Below are 19,661 nucleotides of genomic sequence, written 5' to 3'. Positions count from 1 at the left end.
TCTGTGCCATCCGACCTCTGCAGCTCATCCAGAATGCAGCGGCTTGTCTGGTCTTCAACCTTCCTAAATGTTCCCACACCATGCCGCTCCTCCGCTCCCTTCACTGGCTTCCAGTAACTGCTAGAATCCACTTCAAGGCACTGGTACTTGCGTACCATGCTGTGAATGGATCCGGCCCTTCCTACATCGAGGACATGGTTAAACTGTACACCCCAGCACGTGCACTCCGCTGTGCATCAGCCAAAACGGCTCGCTGCACCCTCAATGCGAGGGGGACCCAAGTTCCCGTCAGCAAAAACACGTCTGTTTGCTATCCTGGCTCCAAAATGGTGGAATGAGCTCCCCATTGAAATCAGGACAGCAGAAAGCTTACACATCTTCCGGCGCAGACTGAAAACTCATCTCTTTCGACTCCACTTCGAGCGATAGAATTACTAACAAAGCACTTAGTATACTAATAAAGGACTGGCTTATCTAAAGCCAGTTGAGTAGCACTTGAAATGTTTTAACTCTATGAAACCTGATGTACTTATATGATTCTGTTTTCTTCAAGTTTGTATCTTCCTGGTCGAATGCACTTATTGTAAGCCGCTTTGGATAAAAGCGTCAGCTAAATGTAATGTAATGTAATTCCTATACCCCAGATTTTAGTAAAGAATACATACATCAAATGTATTTGAGACAAANACCCGCACGCCGCCGCTGTGCCCTCAAAGATGTCCAGGTATGCCTCCGGATCATCCTCTGCCGTCAATTTCTGGAGGGCAATTGAAGGCGGTCGGGCCGGGTTGGTAGCGGGATCGGCCTCCCGAGCGGCCGGATGCTGCAGCAGCTCCCGTAGGAGAGCCCGGTCCTCGCGCTGGCTCGAGGCAATCCCGAGCAGAGCCTCGCTCTGCTGTCGCTGTAATGCTGTGGTGGTCTCCTGCATGTGAGCGAGACGTTGGAGGGCCTGACCCAGTGGGGTTTCTCCTTCCGACATGATGTCCCTGTTCAGGCGCCACTGTGAGCCTCTCCGCTCACACAGGGTTCAAATAGGGACGGAAAGAGCAGGTTGGTGGAACACAGGCGTTTATTAACTCCAAACAAAAATATGCGCGGGTCTCAAACGTTGCCCGGGTGGGAAACTTCACAGGTCCTTTGGCGACCTTCCAGGATCCCGCATACTGCATAACAGACCAGAACCAGGTTACGACATGCTTTTCTTCCCGCACTGATTACCTGATTCCGATCAGCTGTCTGGCCTCCGGCCGAGCCACTCCCTTCACTCCAGCAGCCAGCGCCCAAACCACACCCCGCTGCCACAGACACCCTCTGTCCTTAGACCCTCACATCGTACAAGGAAAAACTTCCAGAGAAACCCCCACAGTTTAGTGGGGAAAATGGGAGAAACCTCAGGGAGAGCATCAGAGGAGGGAAATACATTTACAACATAGTACAAATGTTTGGAAATGCATGTGTCTATAATAAGAAGATGAATCCACGAGGATGTCAACAATCCTGTGGGAGCCATCAGGGAAGTAGTATGATGAGAGTCAGGCAGGACCGCAGAGACCGGTTCAGCCACGACTCGAAATCCAGGACTCAGGAGGCAGGACTCAGGATCCAGGACCACAGCAACAAGGTTAAAAGTCACAAAAAAACATTTAACATGTACAAGCATGTCCTTGAGTTTTAAATTGATTAAAGGCCTCTTAACTTTTGCCAAAACAATGCCTTGGATCTTTCTTTGTTTTATACTAAAAAGTTATTTAGCACCTTATAACTGCTGGTGATTTTAACACAGCGTGATGGACTCCTAGGCAAAATAATGTAGACATTCTTGCAATGCTTTAAAATGACCACTGAGTGGCAGTCAAATGCATAAAACAAAAACACAAAAGTGCTCATGAAACCAGGCTTGTTCACCCTGAATAAATGTATGGAGAACCCCTCAGTGCTACATTTAAAGGGTTAGGTCAACCGATTGTATAATTCATCACATAATGACTGTGTTTTCTGAATCTTTGTTTGTTTTTGTAAATAAAGTATTCAAATGTTTTATTTTTTAGAAGGAAGTCCTCATACACTGTTTACAACATGTTGTACAAACCCATAGGTAGGATTTGGCAAGTTGAAATATAGGGCTAGAATATATACATTAAGAACTTTTAAAAGACAGCAAAACAAAAACTATTTATTTGGTGGACTCTTTGAAAAGGAAAAAACTGAATGTAAAAAGGAATTTAGTAAATGTAATAATGTTCAATATCATATAAAGAACAGTACAATGTATGTTAATCTCGTAGTACACTATCACATTTCTAATTGCTACATTTTTTGTATTACCTTTTTGATTTTAGTAGGTTCCGTCCTTGCCCCCCTCCATAAATTGCCCCTGAAGTTGGTCATTTCCTCCAGCAAGCGGCGGTAGTTCAATAAAGAGCACCGCAGCTGCAGTAAATCCTCACACCGAAGAAGACGTTCTCCTCCGTTGTGAAGTGACCTCTGGTGCTGTCAGTCTCTCTACCACGATGGTTCCCCCAGTTGCAGTGTCGCCTCTGATAAAGGTTTGTTTTGCAGTATATAATGTGTGGAAAGTTACTCATGTTTTGCTGTAATTACATTTTGAAATCCTATTCCAGCTCGCTAGCTACACAGCACACTCTATCCTGCTAAGCTAACTATTAGCATGCTAGCAGCTAACGTTAGTCTTAACTTTACAACGTTACTACAGCTTGTTGCTAGGCAAACAAAAGCTAATCCTTTAATTGATGTGTTTTTATTAACAATGCATTTGTTTCATTGTATTGTATATTGTGATGTGCATCCACCCTCGACGTTGATGTCTAACAGTCACACTTTAGTGTCTCAATTGAAACGACGTAACGTTTAAGCTAACATGTTGCTAATGTCCTTGGGTTAAATGACTTAATTCTATTAGAAAACATTATATAAATACTATGGCATCTTTTATCTTGGTTTAAACCAAGTTAACCTAAAATGAATCGTTAATAATTCCAGCTGTTACTAGCGTTTTCGTTTCGATTTGTCCTTGCTGTCGTCTACTGTTTGGGGGTGACACTGTAAACAGGTGGACAGTCTGTTAAAGTAGATAAGATTTTAATGAAACCAATGCTCCTCAGTGGAAACTGTTTTGGCAGAATGAAACTCTTAACCAATCTGGAAACTCTCTTAAATTTGTAGTTTGACATGACCAGTGACATGACCAAGGTCTCAATACATTCCTGCAGCACTGTAAAGAGATCAATGGGTGTAGTAACATTATAACAAGCTAAGTGATGATGACAACAGCTTCTAAAGCAAGAGCTACGTAGTGGTCTGTAGATATGTCACCTGATAATGCATTTAATTGGTAGGAAATGTAACATTGGCATTCATTTGCATGGTTTTGTCCTTCACAGACCGCAAGGTATTCAGCTCTGATTGCCGGCATCATCTATGGCAAACAGAGATATGGTAAGTTCTTATTTATTATTTACTGGAACTGTGCAATGAGTTTAAACTACCACTGTGTACTCATTGTGTTATCCAACAATAAAGAGAAGAGTTTAGACTCCAAACCAGTGGATTGGATTCCATCAATTGATTTTGATTCTTGGGGTCCTAATTTGATTTGAAGTGGATTCTTGATTTAGGATATATTCTAGTCTGCTGTGCCCTAATAAAGTCAATATAGCAGGTAATGCAAGGAAAACAGAGTTAAGTGTGTATAAGATAATGTTTTCATATTGGTAAAAGTTGCATTAAGTGATTGCTATCATGTAAACACACAAAATAAAACGTAATACAATAGGTAACATTTGATTCCTGATAAACTTGCAAAATAAATACAAGAGTTATATATTGTAATGAACTTGGTAGGCTTAAGCTTAGCTGCCTTTTTTGATTTCATAGCAACATGGCAATTTCTAAAATAAATGAAATATTAAAGTCTTTTGAGTTCCTGCGGCATCTTATTAACGGGGATGTGACAGTTCAGGCTTTGGTCAGGTATATGTGTATATACAACTCTTGCTTAGTGCATTTTAACAGGATATATACTTCAGATAATGTCCCATAATACATGTATTTTTCTTTAAAATAGAGTACCTGAAGCCTCTTGGGGTTGAGGATAAGAGGATAGCAGAGGAGGAGAAAAAGGCTCTTGTGGAGAAGATTCGCATCGCCAAGGAGATCGAAGGTAACCATATCTGCTTCCTTTACATGAGAAATGTTCAGTCTGCACATGCATATACTTGCATGCTGTACAATTAACAGGGAGTGAAGGCAACACCAGTGTACACTATAATACAGTTGGTGTTGCACAACCCATTCTACGTGTACTAATCCCACTTTCTCTGTCCTTACAGCAAATCAAGAAAGTATCCTGAAGTAAAGCAGATGAAGATCTCCATGTAATATTCCCAACCTCTCCCTTCTTCTTCCTGGAATAACAACAGCCCAGTAGCCTTTAGTCAAACACTTCCTGTTTTCTGGATGCATTCATGGTTACCTTGTATATTACAACCCCTCCCTGGATTGCCAGATGCAGTGATTTTAAGTTAACCATCTTGAACTCGGCATTGTAATACTTGAAATGCAACCTCACTCAAAAGATAATAAAGTGTTTGTAATGAAACAATGTCATAAATACAAATTGAAATGATCACTATGGTGTTTGCCTTTTTGTGCCCTTTGGTTAAAATTGGTGTTCCCATACAGCCACTGACACAGTACAGGTATAATGGACGTTATATTAAAATGATATGAAATGGAAAAACACCATCTTTATTAAGTGCAGAAGTTTGTCACGTGTTGCTGTTGGATAATGTTCAGTTGCTTCCTATTCGCCAACATCTTTTTGAGCACTGGTTCACATTTAAAAAATCTACTTCACTTGTGTTTCTGTATTTTATCATGTAAGAAGCATTACAGTGCTAATTATATCGATAAGAGGTGAATGTGCACAAACTACATGAGACACATTTATCAAAGTTGTATTTTAATTCTATTTCATATACTAAATCTATAATTAAGTAATGTCAAATATATATTTAGTTTTGTCTGTCAAACAATCCAAAGCCCCAAACACTGAGCCAAGTATCACAAAAAAAGACAGCACAATTCATGCACTTTAAAAGCTGTTGTATGTGTTTGAAAGATTACTGAGATTGTAAAAATTATTTCCTTCAGTTCTGAGCATTGGTGGATAAAGTGCCTAGATATTCTAAATAAGAAATTATTTACACTCCAAAAAAATCCCACAATAGTTTGATACAATTTGGGATTTTCTTTTTTAAATATACCTGCAGTCACTTTTGGGTCTTATGTTTTTCACAGTGAAGGTCCATGCTGACAGTATAGTTGCTCAGATAACATGTATCTAGCAGCAGACCAACTGAACCCTCACATCTTACGGCGATGTTTGTGTTTGAGTTAATACTGTTGACATGTCACGTGTTAGGTTGAGCAGTGCAGGATGTCAAAGCCTGGAGACCTTACCTAATATACTGAAGACAGGTTATTATTATTAGAGTACAAACAATGCCAGGGCCAGCTATAAACACAGTACAGACTTACTGGCATGCTTACTTACTGTCATGGTGTTTACTTAACTATCAACTACTGTAGTTTACAGTAAGAGTAGTTAAAATACACCATATCAACAGATTATGGAACTCAAAAACTAAGGCATCAGCTAATGCATGTTTTTATATTGTATGAAATAATTAGTTTTTATTTTAAACATATTGCATGTTAGGACAAAATTAGTCAATTAATGAAAAGCAGAAAAACAAAATAGATGATAGAGGGAAAAATATTTTACAAATGATTAAAGAAATCAATAAAAAGAGGCCAAAAGCAAGTCTAAAAAAAGGCTTTGAAAAATAATGGAAAATATACTGATGAGACATTTTGAGTGCAAAAGCAAATTAAGTCTGTAAATGCATCTGTTGCAGCAAACATTCTTTAAGGTAAGATACCCCACTCTAGTTTAAACCTTTGTAAAGTGTACTCACTTTGGCATTTGTATGCTCCAATGCTGGTGCGTGAGTCGTTTAAACTTCATGTAACACACCTCAGATGTTTTTCTATAATTCACACTTTGCCCCCGCGGATTACAGGTTGAAGCTCTTGCAGCGTTTGGGAATAAGATGACAGCACGTTACAGAGCAAGTGACCACCTGAGCCTCTGCTGACGTCTCATGACTGGGCGTCATTATTCTGCAGACTATTTTATTACATAACATATTGGTTTTTATTTTTTTCCGGTGGGGGTACATGTGGGAAATGCTTCCTTTTCTTTGTTTTTACATACTTTTTGCTTACATGTCTGAATAAAAGTAGATTAAAAAAGGAAAACTTTTGACATTGTACTTTATTTAAATACTTTCCAGAGATTTGGGAACATTTTAACTAAAGATGTATAAAACATTTTTTAACCAAGAAAAGATTGGCGTGTCAAAATAAAATCTCATCTCATGTTTAATTAATCTATTATTCACTCTGCGGCACTATATCACTTTTTTATTCAGCAGGTATGATGCCACAACACTTTATATTTGCAAGTGGCTCCATCAACACTAGTTTGGTCATGTAAACATTTGGCATGGACGTGTGACTTGAGGCTCAGGTCACCGCTTCGTTATGTATCCCATTACAGGGCCGTGCAAACAATTACATAAAACCCACACACCGCTGAATGTGAGGGTTCAACAGCTTACTAGCAGGGGATTTTGGTAACTGGATTAGCGATAGATTAAACTCTGCATTTAGGTTCAAGGAGTGAAAATAATCAGTGAGCCTGTCTGAGTATCTGATATAAAAAGGCTCACACGGCGTCTCCTCACCACAGCTCACACTGCGACAGAAACTTCTTCAGCACTTCAGGTAAGAACACGCTGCTTTGTGGGGACCAAATGCTTTTTTTTACAAACTAAAAGAGGAGTTGCAAGAGTTTTCTTTTAGCCAGATTCAGCAAGTTGCTCTAAAATAATGAAAGTTCATACTAAATAAAAAATCTGCTCACTTTCTTTGGCCAGAATGGACTTCCAAATGTTCTCCCTGGCGATGTTGCTGCTGGCCTGTGTGGAGCAGAGCCTGGCCTCCTGCGTGGTGGACAGCTTCACTGTCAAAGCCGACTTTGACCCAGCAAGAGTGAGTAGAGAAATATTTTAAAGTATTTAAATCTGTTGAATTGCAAGTTACTGTAACTCAAAACCGTTTACAGTATACTCATCTGTAGGTTCAGGGCAGAGAGCTAAATGAACAAGGAGGACAATTTGATCAACATCCTCCAAAGTACATCAATGTATCATCCGCAAAAAATTGAATATAATGTTGCATATTGTGTACTATCCTTCCATTATTATACAAAATACACTGAGATTTACATAACAATGAATCCCAAGGATTATGGACCTTTCAATTGAAAACGGAATGGTACAAATCAGTGATTGGATAGGCCAACATTTTCTTTTTTTGTGCCAAAGGATCCGGCCTAATCAGGTCTGAAATGCTGCTGTAGTGTAGACCTACATTCCAAAAACAAGATTACAAAATCCGGATTCTTCTACCTCAAAATATAATATATATAATACTAGCCTAAAAGGAATCATGTTTCAGCATTTGTCTCAAATACATTTGATGTATGTATTCTTTACTANATATCAGTATGACAATACGACACTGTGAGCCTCTCCGCTCACACAGGGTTAGTTAATAAACGCCTGTGTTCCACCAACCTGCTCTTTCCGTCCCTATTTAAACCCTGTGTGAGCGGAGAGGCTCACAGTGTCGTATTGTCATACTGATATTCTGTACAAACTGTGAAGTCCACTGAGACAAATGTAACATTTGTGATATTGGGCTGTATAAATAAACATTGATTGATTGATTGATTAACCAGACCTTTTCTGAACTTCTTTACACCTTCATTACATTGGGTTGAATGTATGGGCACTCCAGACCTTCATACTTTATATATACTAGGTTGTTTCCCATTTTTTATTAGAGGGTGAACTCGATCGGTGCACCTTTTTACACACAGAGAAATGTTTTGCAATAGCAAATCTTTCCAGAAGATGTCAGTGGAGTGTGCAGGTGACGGTTTAACATGAACACGCAGCATTAGGAGGAGAATTGAAAAGTACAGCGTTTCACAGCGCAACGTGAGACTGGCATACAAAGCAACTTCAAATCATAATTTGTAGTCTTAACTTTTAAACATTGCAAATGCATGAAAAGCAGCTCCAGTTTTTGAAGGTGTAGTATAGGCTTACACTTTGCACGCTCTGAAGATCTCCTGTGTGAGAACACATAATTCAAACATTGCACCTGCAATTAAAGATTAACTCAAAGTTTGGGCTCTGGTCTATACTGGTTCTAGGTTAAGCTGTCTCTAAAAAGTGTATGTTTAAAAATTAGTAAGACAAAGAGTTATTTTGTAAAAACAATTCTGTGAGAGCTGCTTTGGTGATAATAAAGGCTTTTTCGTTAATAACCCAGTGCCCAGGACCCAGCAAAGTTTTAACTCTTCACCCAAACAGTGTGGTATTGACAGCATTTAGTGTAATATGACAATTTAGTACACAAATCCTATTTGCTTTTTAGATATCATACATTTCAATTTTAAGTTACAAAAAAGCAACTTCCCACATTGAATGAAAATATCAAATCTAAGCATTCACTTAATTACAATACAATAATACACTATGTTCCTAATGTCATTTAATGAGAATTACAGTATTCATTAGTATGAAACTTGACCTTATAAGTAATTATACAATGTTTTATATTGCATGATGATTATTGTTATACAGGGTTATCTGTGAGATTGTAATGCATTATAGAAATGGAAGCATTAACAATATTCACGGGAATATTTTATGACATCAGTAGACACATTGTAAAATCTCGGTGTTTTGATCTTTGGTCCTTTTTTAAAAAAAAAATACAAACTACTTTGAGAAAATGTAGATGTGCCAATTAACTGTAATACACTTCCAAATGTGCTTCCACTGGGGATTTAACCCTCGTCTTCTGTCCCTGTTTCATCTATTCGTCCACAGCACATGCACCTTTGTTTGCACAGTTTCACAGTAAACCATATTCCTTTATAAAAGGTCACGTAAGATATCAGCACGTGTCACAGGGTCAGGTTTCAAAGCAGCGGTTGAACCTTTTCACTGTCCTGTCGGTTAACCTCACCTTTCCTCTGTTCTTCATGGAGGCTGTGTACCGATTGGACTTGAGCTTAGCGTAATAGTCTGAGAACTTGTTGAAGAGGATGGATATGGGCAGACCGTTGAGGATGATACCAAAAGAGATGCAGATGAAAGCAAAGAAGCGACCCAGTATGGTCTCTGGGTAAACGTCTCCGTAGCCCACAGTGGAGATGCTGACCTGCAGGAAGGAGAAACATAAATAACAAACAACAGCAGCAGTGTCCTAAATATAAGACCTGTTATATATTGACCATGTGCTCAATTGGGGCATGTTCCACCTTTATGCAGAAAATTGCATTTTGTTTTATCAGACAGGTATGGACAGTAAAAAGCATGAGCAAGTAAGGAAACACTTTTTGTGATACCTACTGTATGTGGACAAAAAAATGTAAACTGTTAAGGAATGTTGCATAGTTATTTTGATAGAAAGATTAGATGGCACATGTTTTTCTGGCCTAGAAACACATTTGCTTGCAGTGTAACTATAAACTATGAATATATTGTCATACTAAAGACACTTTTTCTGTATGTGGCCCACAATTAAATAAGTGTTTCCTCCTCTGCACGATACATTTAGAAAAAGCATGAACTTACAGCAGCCCACCACCATGCGTGAGGAATGCTGGTGAAGTTAGTGTTCGGCATGTCGTGCTCCACGGTGTAAACCATGGCGGAGAAGCTGAAGATGCCCATGGCGATGAAGAGGAAGAGGCAGCCCACCTGCTGGTAGCACTGACGCAGAGTGAAGCCAAACGCCCGCAGACCTGTGGAGTGTCTCGCCAGTTTCAGGATTCGAAAGATTCGCATCAGTCTCATGATGCGCAACACTTGGCCCAGCTTTCCCACCTGCGACACCGCTTGCATGTCGGCCTCGTGCTTCATGTAGTTTTCCTTGTTGTCGAAGAACTCCAGGAAGGCCTGCAGATGCTGAGGCAGGATGGCGATGAGGTCCACGGTGTTGAGCACGCTCTTGCAGAAGGATTTCAGTTCAGGGGTGGACACCAGACGCAGCAGGTACTCCATAGTGAAGAAGGCGATGCATATGGACTCAACATGTTCCCAGTACGTCTTACCACTGAGCTGACCATTGGGAGTTATGAACTGCATCTCCTCCACTGTGTTGAGAGTCATCGCCACCAGGGAGCCCAGGACAAACAGGCTGGAGGCCACCGCCATCAGCTTGGCCTTGACGGATGAAAACGGCTTCTCCATTAGGTTCCAGATAGCTCTGCGCTGCGAGCCCAAGAACATGTCTTGAAAGAGCTCCTCGTCCTCCTCGATCTCCACTTCCGCCTCCAGCTCCCTCTGGATCTTCAGCTGCTCATTCAGCTCGTCCTGCCGCTCCTCGAAGGAGATGCGGCAGCAGCGGTTTGTGTTCTTCATCCTCACACCCCAGTAGTGGATCTCCTCCAGGAAGTTGCGGGGACACATCTCGTCCCTGATCCACAGCACGCCGGTCCTGTAGAAGCTGAAGATGTTGTGAAAGACATCGGGGTCCCTGTCGAAGAAGTACTCATTGTTGGTCACAGTGTAGTCGTCGCACAGGCCCAGCTTCAGGTTTTGGTCCGTGTATGTGGCCAGGCGCCCTATTCTGGTCGTGGGATACTTAGCTGCTGTCTTGTAAGCTATCTGGTAGATCTTCCCCCCTACATTGATGTTGATCATGTAGTTCTTCTTGGAAGGGAAAAACTGCTTTTGGGAAGTCTCCTCCTCTTCGTCTTCATACTCGGCATAGATGTCATAGATGTCCCTGGTCAGCTCATTCATAGAGGTCCATGACTTCACGCAGCTTTCCTTTTCAAGTGGATAAACAATTTCTGAGGGTCTTCGATTCACCTCTGCAACTTTGTAGTTAGGGAAGAGGCTCTGTCTCCTTTTCAACAAGTTGGCCGTCCTGCTGGTGCTCCCCATGATGATCCAGCCCAAACTACACAGCAGACAGAGGGCTCAGACCTTCCAGCATTACTTCTGTCTAATGCCTCAGCATTGAGGACATGAGCAGCATGCCTCTTGTCCCCATTAATGTTGCTGACTGAGAGGATCTGCATGCTTACAGGACATCTAAATACTATTATCCCCTCCTGAGCTGCCTGGCTCACATGATGTTGGCTGTGTAGAGTATGTCAATAAATGCATTAATTCACCCTCTTTTAAATAATAAATATTTTTAAGACATGAGTTAATAGTACTTTTCTGGCGATTTTAAAGACAGAATAGACAAAAACCATTGTTGTTTTTCCTATTATTTATTTATTTTATTAATGCATAGCCACTGGGCCATACCTTAATCTTTTGCAATCCCATACAGATTACACAAGAAAGTCAAGTGGAAAACTGTGGAAGAGACCATTGGGTGTCTTTATTCTGTGGGGAAAACTAAAACACTGTGATAATTTTCTTCCATAAAATACTGTGCAATATTTTTGTTTCAGCTAAAGTGTCTTTGTTTCAGTTGGTTTTTGATATGCAATGCTTTAAGGTGCTGATACTGGAGGGGAACAAAGGGAGGCTGGTAGATAAATAAAAGAGGATAAAGGTTTAAGCTTTAGCCTACTTCCTAATTCAGAGGAGGTGCAGAAATCTTCAGAGTTCAAGTGAATCAAAACCACAGACTCAGAAAATAATCTTTAGTTTTTACATTAGGATTTTACACAGTTATCATCATGATTGTGACATATTATTAACACATTAACTCAACGGACAGGTTTAGAGATTTAACCAGATGGAATTGGAAGCATAATTTAGCTTGCAGCTGAATCCTCTTATTGGATATCAGATTATTGTCCTGCTGATTGATTAACAGAGATGGCGTGCGGCACGGCCACAGGTCAATGACATAATGAACTATACAGTATGTACACCTTTATTTAAATTCCTGGAACCAACCACCAGGGACTAGTAATAACAATTTAGGATTACATTTGGGAGTATCTTGTTAGGTGTCAAGAGAACATAAGGGGAATTGGATTTGTCATTCAAGTCACAGGGTCACACAACACAACAAAAAAGAGGCCACAGATAAAACAATATATGTTAATATGACTGAATGAAATTATTTGTAAGGCTTCATGAACTTTTAAGTGAGGCCATTTAACTTTTTGAAAAAGAAAATTAAAAAAAACCTTCTCTAAAAAAAGTTGAATTCACTTCAAGAGTGCAGATTTGTCTCCCTTTCCCGTACCACACCATCACTTAGGGCTTAAAGATACCAAAAACAGGGATTTTATTTTTGATCTTGTAACCCTAACTTTAGTGAATAATAACATATCAGGTATGTAGTCTGCATATATGCTCAGGTTCAAAGTCTGTGTTTAAGCCACAACAAAAGCAAACATTTGGCCTTTTGCAAATGAGATTGTCATGTCTGCCGATATCTGTTGTTTTTTATGTCTGTTCGTTTTAATCTGTGTCTATGTTGTTGTCAGTGACGTATGTCTTATCTTTTTAAATGCCTTTGTGATGTGCTGCAACCCATTTTCCCCTCGGTGCAAATAAACAAATACTACTACTTCAACAGAATAAGTAAGGCTTGTTTTTAGCCTAGCTGATAGAAATGCCTTTTTCTACTGTAGACATCTAGAACATTTTTGCTTTAAGCAAGTCAATTACTTTACAAACTTCATAGGTGGACAAAAAAGATTAGTCTTGCCTGTTTGGGTTTTTTTATTTACTGTAATACACAATCAGCCACCCCTGAAGTCAAGTGTTCTCCTCCAATCCAAATATTGTTTTGCAAAATAATTAATTAATTTAGATTCCTATTCAACATGTTCTCCTTTTGGACCCAGTCATAGTCATGTAAACAGGATTGCGAAACAAAGCATCAATATATATCTTTATTGTAGGATTAACATAATCTGCTCTCAATGTCTATAGGTTTCGGTCAATTTGATTTACAGATCAAAATTCAGTGCCCACAAAGCTGCTTAGTAAACAGGAACTTTAATTGAAATCCTTCAAGTAGGTTTATAAAGCATCCTGCCACATACTGTACATCCTCTGGTATTTACTGCTGGAGGATCCAAACACAGATTGTTCATTCACAATAAATGGTAACCGCCTTGACCTTTGTTGATGTGATTGCGCACATAGAAAAAAAGCACACACTTGAAATCCGTATCATTCTTATTTTGTGTGCTTCTCAGAAAGTTGCAACAAGTTAGTTTACTGTAGATGCATTTAAAAAAGTAATCTGCAAATATTTTGATAATTAGTTCATCTTTACTATTTAAAAAAAAACTAAACAATTGGTGATTCAAGCTTCTCAAATATGATGATTTGTAGCTTTTCTTTATCACATCTGATTATAATCAGAATATGTTGGGGTATTATCTAAAACTAGTGCACCTTTTACTACTTTCGGAAATGTTACTATTTGTCTATTATATACATTTGGACTATCTATACTCTGACTAAAACATCTTTAATATATTTACATGTATAACATCTGTACTTTGTCAATTGTAGCATCACTCATTCTGTAGTACTTACTTACTGCACTTTCTGCAAATTATTATACTATGCACATATGCACTTCTGATTAATTGCCTATAATTTTCCATCTCAGTATTCATTTGTTTTCCACTGAATGAAGTCACAGATTTAAATGTCTATGATGAAGTTTAACCCCAGAGGAGCAGCTGAGGCTTTGGTTGGACAGCACCGATGTGTGGGTGGGAGTCTTGTGTCAGAGATAATTACTGTCATTAATTGCACCTGTGCAAGTAACGGCTATGGCAAAAAAAAAGCCTTGGATGAAATGCAGAGATCTTTTTGACAATGTAGACCCCTAAAACCCCTAGGGATCTGTACTTTACTAAATATATTGTGCTGTGTGTTTCACAGAGCCATCAAGAGCCAGATATAAATGTTTATTAGCGTTGAAAATGGTGTTGCTATTAAAGGTTTTGCTACTACCTAATACTCCGTAACAGGAGTGTAAGGGATGGGATTTTTAACAGGTTTGACATCTTTGATTTTGAAGCTCTTCTCCAGCAGTGAGATCACACACCCATTTAACAAGCAGCACAATACACAGGAATCAACACGATAACTGCATGGCTGGGATTGAAGCCATTGGCTGGGATTGAACCTATACCTACTGACTCAAAGTCAAAGTCCTCTCAGCCATATCCTATTTATCGGCTGTATTTCAGAAATGATGAAGTCATAGCCAGAATGTCCCAATCGAGATAACCGTTTTGTTGTTAGAATGGAGTTGTTTTTTTTAAACGGGAACTAAACCTGAAGTTTGGTAAAGTTAGAAAGAAACAGAGAGATGAGTTCAAACAAATGTTTTTTAACAATATCTTTGTGTCGCCTTGTAAATCTAATAAACGTAGAAGCCAGTCTTGTACAATTTGACTGGAATATGTAGGCTACTGGTGGGTGTCCTTGGCTGAAGGAGTAAATGGATGCCTAACAACCAGAGGGTTGGTGGTACACATGTGAGATAGTACTTAACTTGAGTATTTTAATTGTATGCTACTTTGTACTTCTACTCAACTACAATTCAGAGGTAAAGTGTGTACTTTTACTCCACTGCATTTAATTGTATACCTTATATTATTATTTTAGCCGGCCCGACTAAAATAACTGGATGGCCTACCTGCCTGTCAGCCTTCCATCTGTGCACAAATTTATCTCGTGCCCTAATTGGTCATGTGCGCGTTCGTGTGTGTTGGAGGAGGGCCTCTGTAAGGAAGTGGCAGATTTTTTCCGGTTGTGTACTATTTTCAAATTCTAGCGCACTCGAGCTGGTTTCTCAAATGTACCTAGCCCTTTAGACTTTAGTGACAGTTGAGCTGACAAGTGAGGCATGACCATAGACTGTATATAAATGACCCTGCAGCATACAAAGTAATTAATATAAGCTCTATGTTTACCAGCTGTGAACACATTAATGCATCAATAATTATAATCAAAAGTGTATAATATATATCATTAGAAAATTTACCAATCTGTTTAATTAGTACATTTTGATGCTAATACATTTGTACGTTTACTTGAGTAACATTTGCAATGCAGGACTTTTACTTAACTGAGTATTCCCAGACTGGTATTTTTTATTTTTTTGAGAAAGAAGTCAGAATTCTGACTTTAATCTCAGAATTCTGACTTTTTCCTCAGAACAAAATTGTTTTGACTTTTTTCTCAGAATTCTGACTTTAATCTCAGAATTCTGACTTTTTTCTCAGGCCAAAAAAAAATTCCGTTCTGGCGCACAGAAATTCACTCATGTCCTCCATTGTTGCCTACTGCAACGTTAAGTCTCTCACAGAATTCTGACTTTTTTTTTTGTTCCGAGAAAAAAGTCAGAATTCTGATATTATAGTCAGAATTCTGCGAAGAAAGTCAGAATTCTGAGAATAAAGTCAGAACAAAAAAAAGATGCATGTGGCCCTAATCCTCTTCCGTACTGATAAAGAACCGAAATGTACTTTGTATAATATTCGATAAAGCTTTTCTTCCAGTCTTATTTTGAAAAGCACAACCGGAAGTCATTTAGCGGCTAGCATCGTCTGCTAAGAAAACGCTGTTTTTTTTAAAGGGAAACCAAGGTTGTTGAGGTCTGTGGTGGGCTAAGCAGGTTGAAGGTAGGTGGTCTGCTCCTTTGCGTGTACATACTGCTCCTTCTAGCATGGGTGTTGCTTTCCACTATCTGTCTTAAGTTTAGCGCCTTATCGCCTAGGTTAGCGGAAATCAAGACGCGGGCAAGTCAAGACAAGTGGGAAAGTGCAAGCTAACTGGCTAGCTAGGTTGAAGCTAACAAGGCTAACGGTTGTGGTAACCGTTAAGCCGGTAAACGGGAGCCTGTGCTGGGATGCTGTTCCGCTTGTTTTTCGCAGTAGCCAACTATGGATATATTTGATTCTGTATTTGTTTAAGCACACTGTCACAGTGTTATCTAATCTTACAAGTACAGGGGCGAATATTTTCCATGAATGGCTGCGGGGGTTGGGGGTGTAATGGCCCCCCGTACAGATACCATATACACATATACACACATACACACACACACACACACACACACACACACAAAACACATAGCATTCAAAGGCTTTATTGTCATATGCACAGTAGCTACAGTGTAGATATGGAAATGATATATGAAGTCCCTGGCTCCTCCAACAATGCAACATATACATATATATATGACATAACACAAGAATAACAAAAATGGAGTAAGAAGAAACTGAGTAGTAATAATATAAATGTTGCAGAGAATGTTGGCAGTGACCAAGTCAATAAAGAGGTGTATATATACATGTCAAATGGAACAAGGTAAACAGAGACGGAATGTCAAGTTAAATATTGTACAGTGGAATAAATACAGCTTGTAGTAATAAATATATGTGTGAGATGCAAACGGATGAATGCTATGGCTCTTTCTCTCAGGGTAGTTGTGAATTAAAAAATAAATGTCAATATTAGTTATACTATATATCTTGCCTTCTTGAAATCTATTAAATGTGCAACTGGTTTGTGAACTTTCACCAGTCATTCCTGATTGAATCTACTTTCAGAGGTGTAAGAAGTAATCTTTTTATTTCAGTTAAAGTATCAATGCTACAGTATACTCTGTCTTGCATTCATAATTGTATTCAAGTAAAAGTACAATATTTTTACTAATCAACATATATACTTAAAGTACAACAAGTACTAATTTTACAGTATGGCAGTACAATTATTACATTGTTGTATTAAAATAATGAATGCATTAATGTCAATGTTCAATACATAGCTTAATTTATAATCTTACATAATGATTCATTAGTTGTTTTATATTCTGTATTATAAATCCCTACCTGCAAAGTAGCTAGTAAGTACATTTAAAATAAATGTAGTGGAGACTATTAATCAAAAGATTGCCTCTAAAATGTAGTAAACTAAAAGTATAAAGTAGCATAATGTGAAAATACTCAACTGAAGTACAAAAAGTACAGTACTTGAGTAAATGTACTTGTGTTACATTCCACCACAGTCTACTGTTCGTACACTGTTGTGTGTATTTGCAGGGTTTGTTACCGTGTTGTTGTAATTTATTTTGATAGTAATAATATTTAAAAGATGTGTAGTAGCATGTCAACTCCCCGACTGTCAATGTTAACGGACAATGTATTTTTAAATTGAAAAACGAATTGAGGAGCTGCTTTTTTGATGACTGACATCAAAACACAAAAAATAAATGTTGAATCGTTAATCTTTACAAGTTATTTATCATCCGGTATTTTTTTTTCTCGCACAAAGTTATTCTATTTAAAGCAGATAAAGAATAATACCGGGCCATTTTGTAATAACATGTGTATGTCTCTCATGAATGCATTCATACCACATTTTTACAATTAATAGGATCTTAAAGTGACTATTTGTTGAAAGTGTCTGGCTTCTGTAACCCCTAACGGCTGTATCAACCCAGCAAAACACTTTTCACCTGTTGTGGTTCATCAATGTCAGGCGATTGGCTGTTTTGTGTGACCTAAAGCTGCCTGTTTTTATATTTTCTTTATGTCTTCTACCCGCTGAGATTGGCAAGCGTCACTTTCTGTTTTGAACACCGTTAAACCACCTTGCTCTTGCAGTGAGTGTTATGGCCTTTGCATAGAGGGTCATATTTGACAGTACTTTAAAAGCCTTTGTAAGCACTCTTCCGCTACTTACTATATACATTCAGAAGAGTGAACATTTACTATTAAGAAGAACCATGAGAGGAAATGGCTACACGTCAATGTTTCATGCGGGAGAACAACATGGAAAGCTGCATGTGAACACATCATCATGCATATCTAGTCTCCGTGCTTGTTTATGTAAATTACCTGACAAGAAGAACACAATTTAAATAAAGGAATTCATCTGGAAATGTAACTCAAGGGATAACATGTACCTGTAATGTAACATTGTTGACTTGAATTGCATATTATGGGGAAGCTTTAACCCTTTACTTTTTTGAAATAAATAGGATAAGCTTTTTTTTGGCAAACTTAGAATATCTAACTTCTAACTGCTTGTCCATTTATTTTTTAAGTAAAGGTCAAAATACCCTATGTTGGTTGAAGGTTTACATTTGACGGGAAACCATGGTTACAACCAGAGCAACCTGTAAAGAAAGACCCTGTCAAATATAGTAACCTGTTTTAGACGAGAGTATGGAGAAAACCAAAAAAGGTTTACAAGACTCTTGCGAAACTGTGACCACTGTGACAAAAGTGGCCTGCGGCACAATCCAAATAAACTGATTAACAAAAGCTGTTGAACTGCTGCCAGATGTGATGTTGAGAGCAAACATTTGAATACTCACTGTGACTCAAGGTCTGTTTGTTTAATGATGTCCATGCAGATGGAGGAGCTTGTGTGGCAGATGGCCTTGGGACGGCACCATTCATTGTCTCCTAGAGTATGGAGGGTATCAACAATAGAGTGGTGCAGTGACAAGTCCTAAAACCCGGAAGTGAGTTAGCATTTTACAGTGTGTTTGCCCTGTTCTGCTTGAAAGCCAGTACCTGCCTCCTGCAAACTGTTAAAACAAAAGCTTCAACTTTAATCTGTATTTTTGAATATCGATCTTAAGATTGTGTGACGTTGAAGTCGAGCGACCCTGCTGTAGTTCGTTTATAGCATAACGTTAGCATTTTGCTTCTGGCGATTAGATTGATAAAAGTAAGGTAGACAAGTGGATATTATCTGGCTGAACAAAACGTGCATTTATCAAACTGGTTCGTTTTCCACAGACCTTATTTCAAGCTATTTTCCAAAATCCTATGGAGAAATCCCATTGTTTTTTTGTCCAGGGAACCCATGCGCAGCTTACTTTCGGGCAAATACGTCATCCCTGCACCACTCTATAGGCGTTCGGTCTGAATGCTGTCCAAATAATTAAATCTTACCTTCAACGAAACCAAACTCTCCCTAAAAACCCACCTCTACTCCATGTGACTTCTCACTAAACAATCATCAGAATAGTTGGTGAAAAGGATTTATCTGTCTGTTGATTATTTTATCACTTATTGCAGGTTTAATAGTCCAACACCTAAATGTATAGACAGGGGTGCACATACATTTTTAGTGAGTTACACAGATGAGCACCAGGAGACAGCATTTGGTACTCACCCCACACGAAGCATGGTCCTCCTCAGTGGGTATTTTTCAATGTCGAGGACGCTTGCTTGGTAGCACATGTCTTCCGAGTCACTTGCTTCAGAAGCGAGGCAACAATCCTTCTTAGCCTCGGAAAACGAAGAATTGTGGAACAGGCTGGAACAGGCTAACAGGTGTGCGTGATATGCGAGGCCCCGCCTTAAATGGAGCGTTATTTCTGCCAAAGATTTGGAAATTTGTCCGTGCGCAAAGCATTGTGGGGATTTTAAGACCACGGAGTCTACACATGTGCAGCCTCGAAATGTCCCGCAACGAAGGACGCCGGCCTCGGTAGAATTCCAAGGAGCCTGGACATTGGAA

General features: G+C 39.0%; 4 protein-coding genes and 1 long non-coding RNA gene across 5 annotated transcripts in view; 3 read left to right on the top strand and 2 right to left on the bottom strand.

Annotated features, from left to right (window-relative positions):
* Window positions 1-19,661, bottom strand: part of LOC104955675 (Fanconi anemia group M protein homolog) — a 430,065-nt gene that overhangs the window by 234,318 nt on the left and 176,086 nt on the right. The gene's annotated exons all lie outside the window — the stretch shown is intronic.
* Window positions 1-19,661, top strand: part of soul3 (heme-binding protein soul3) — a 326,159-nt gene that overhangs the window by 134,717 nt on the left and 171,781 nt on the right. The window lies entirely within an intron of this gene.
* LOC104955547 (uncharacterized) lies at window positions 2,422-4,646 on the top strand. Its single transcript, XR_799460.1, has 4 exons — window positions 2,422-2,546; window positions 3,402-3,456; window positions 4,085-4,180; window positions 4,350-4,646. It is a non-coding gene; the product is annotated as an uncharacterized lncRNA (long non-coding RNA).
* Window positions 8,258-11,069, bottom strand: LOC104955657 (potassium voltage-gated channel subfamily V member 2). The gene is made up of 3 exons (XM_010783040.1): window positions 9,801-11,069; window positions 9,190-9,384; window positions 8,258-8,284 (listed from the first exon to the last, which is right to left on the bottom strand). Exons 1-3 carry the CDS (start codon window positions 10,971-10,973, stop codon window positions 8,258-8,260), a joined length of 1,395 nt encoding a protein of 464 aa, XP_010781342.1. The 5' UTR covers window positions 10,974-11,069.
* tmem150aa (transmembrane protein 150Aa) overlaps window positions 15,721-19,661 on the top strand; it is a 25,706-nt gene continuing 21,765 nt past the window's right edge. The window contains exon 1 of the mRNA XM_010782894.1: window positions 15,721-15,802. The gene's annotated coding sequence lies outside the window, so the exon portion shown is untranslated. The remainder of the gene's footprint in view (window positions 15,803-19,661) is intronic.

This window comes from Notothenia coriiceps, unplaced genomic scaffold (genome assembly GCF_000735185.1).
Source record: "Notothenia coriiceps isolate Sejong01 unplaced genomic scaffold, NC01 NC01_scaffold00024668, whole genome shotgun sequence".
NCBI lineage: Eukaryota > Metazoa > Chordata > Actinopteri > Perciformes > Nototheniidae > Notothenia > Notothenia coriiceps.
This window is presented reverse-complemented; position numbering and strand designations above follow the sequence as displayed.

Excerpts from the sequence above, each read along its gene's own strand:
- LOC104955657 (XM_010783040.1), bottom strand. The coding sequence starts at position 10,973 with ATGAATGAGCTGACCAGGGACATCTATGACATCTATGCCGAGTATGAA. Across the intron at positions 9,385-9,800 it reads ACGCATGGTGGTGGGCTGCT|GTCAGCATCTCCACTGTGGG; the intron begins GTAAGTTCATGC and ends TCCTTCCTGCAG. Across the intron at positions 8,285-9,189 it reads CCATGAAGAACAGAGGAAAG|GAGATCTTCAGAGCGTGCAA; the intron begins GTGAGGTTAACC and ends GTTCTCACACAG.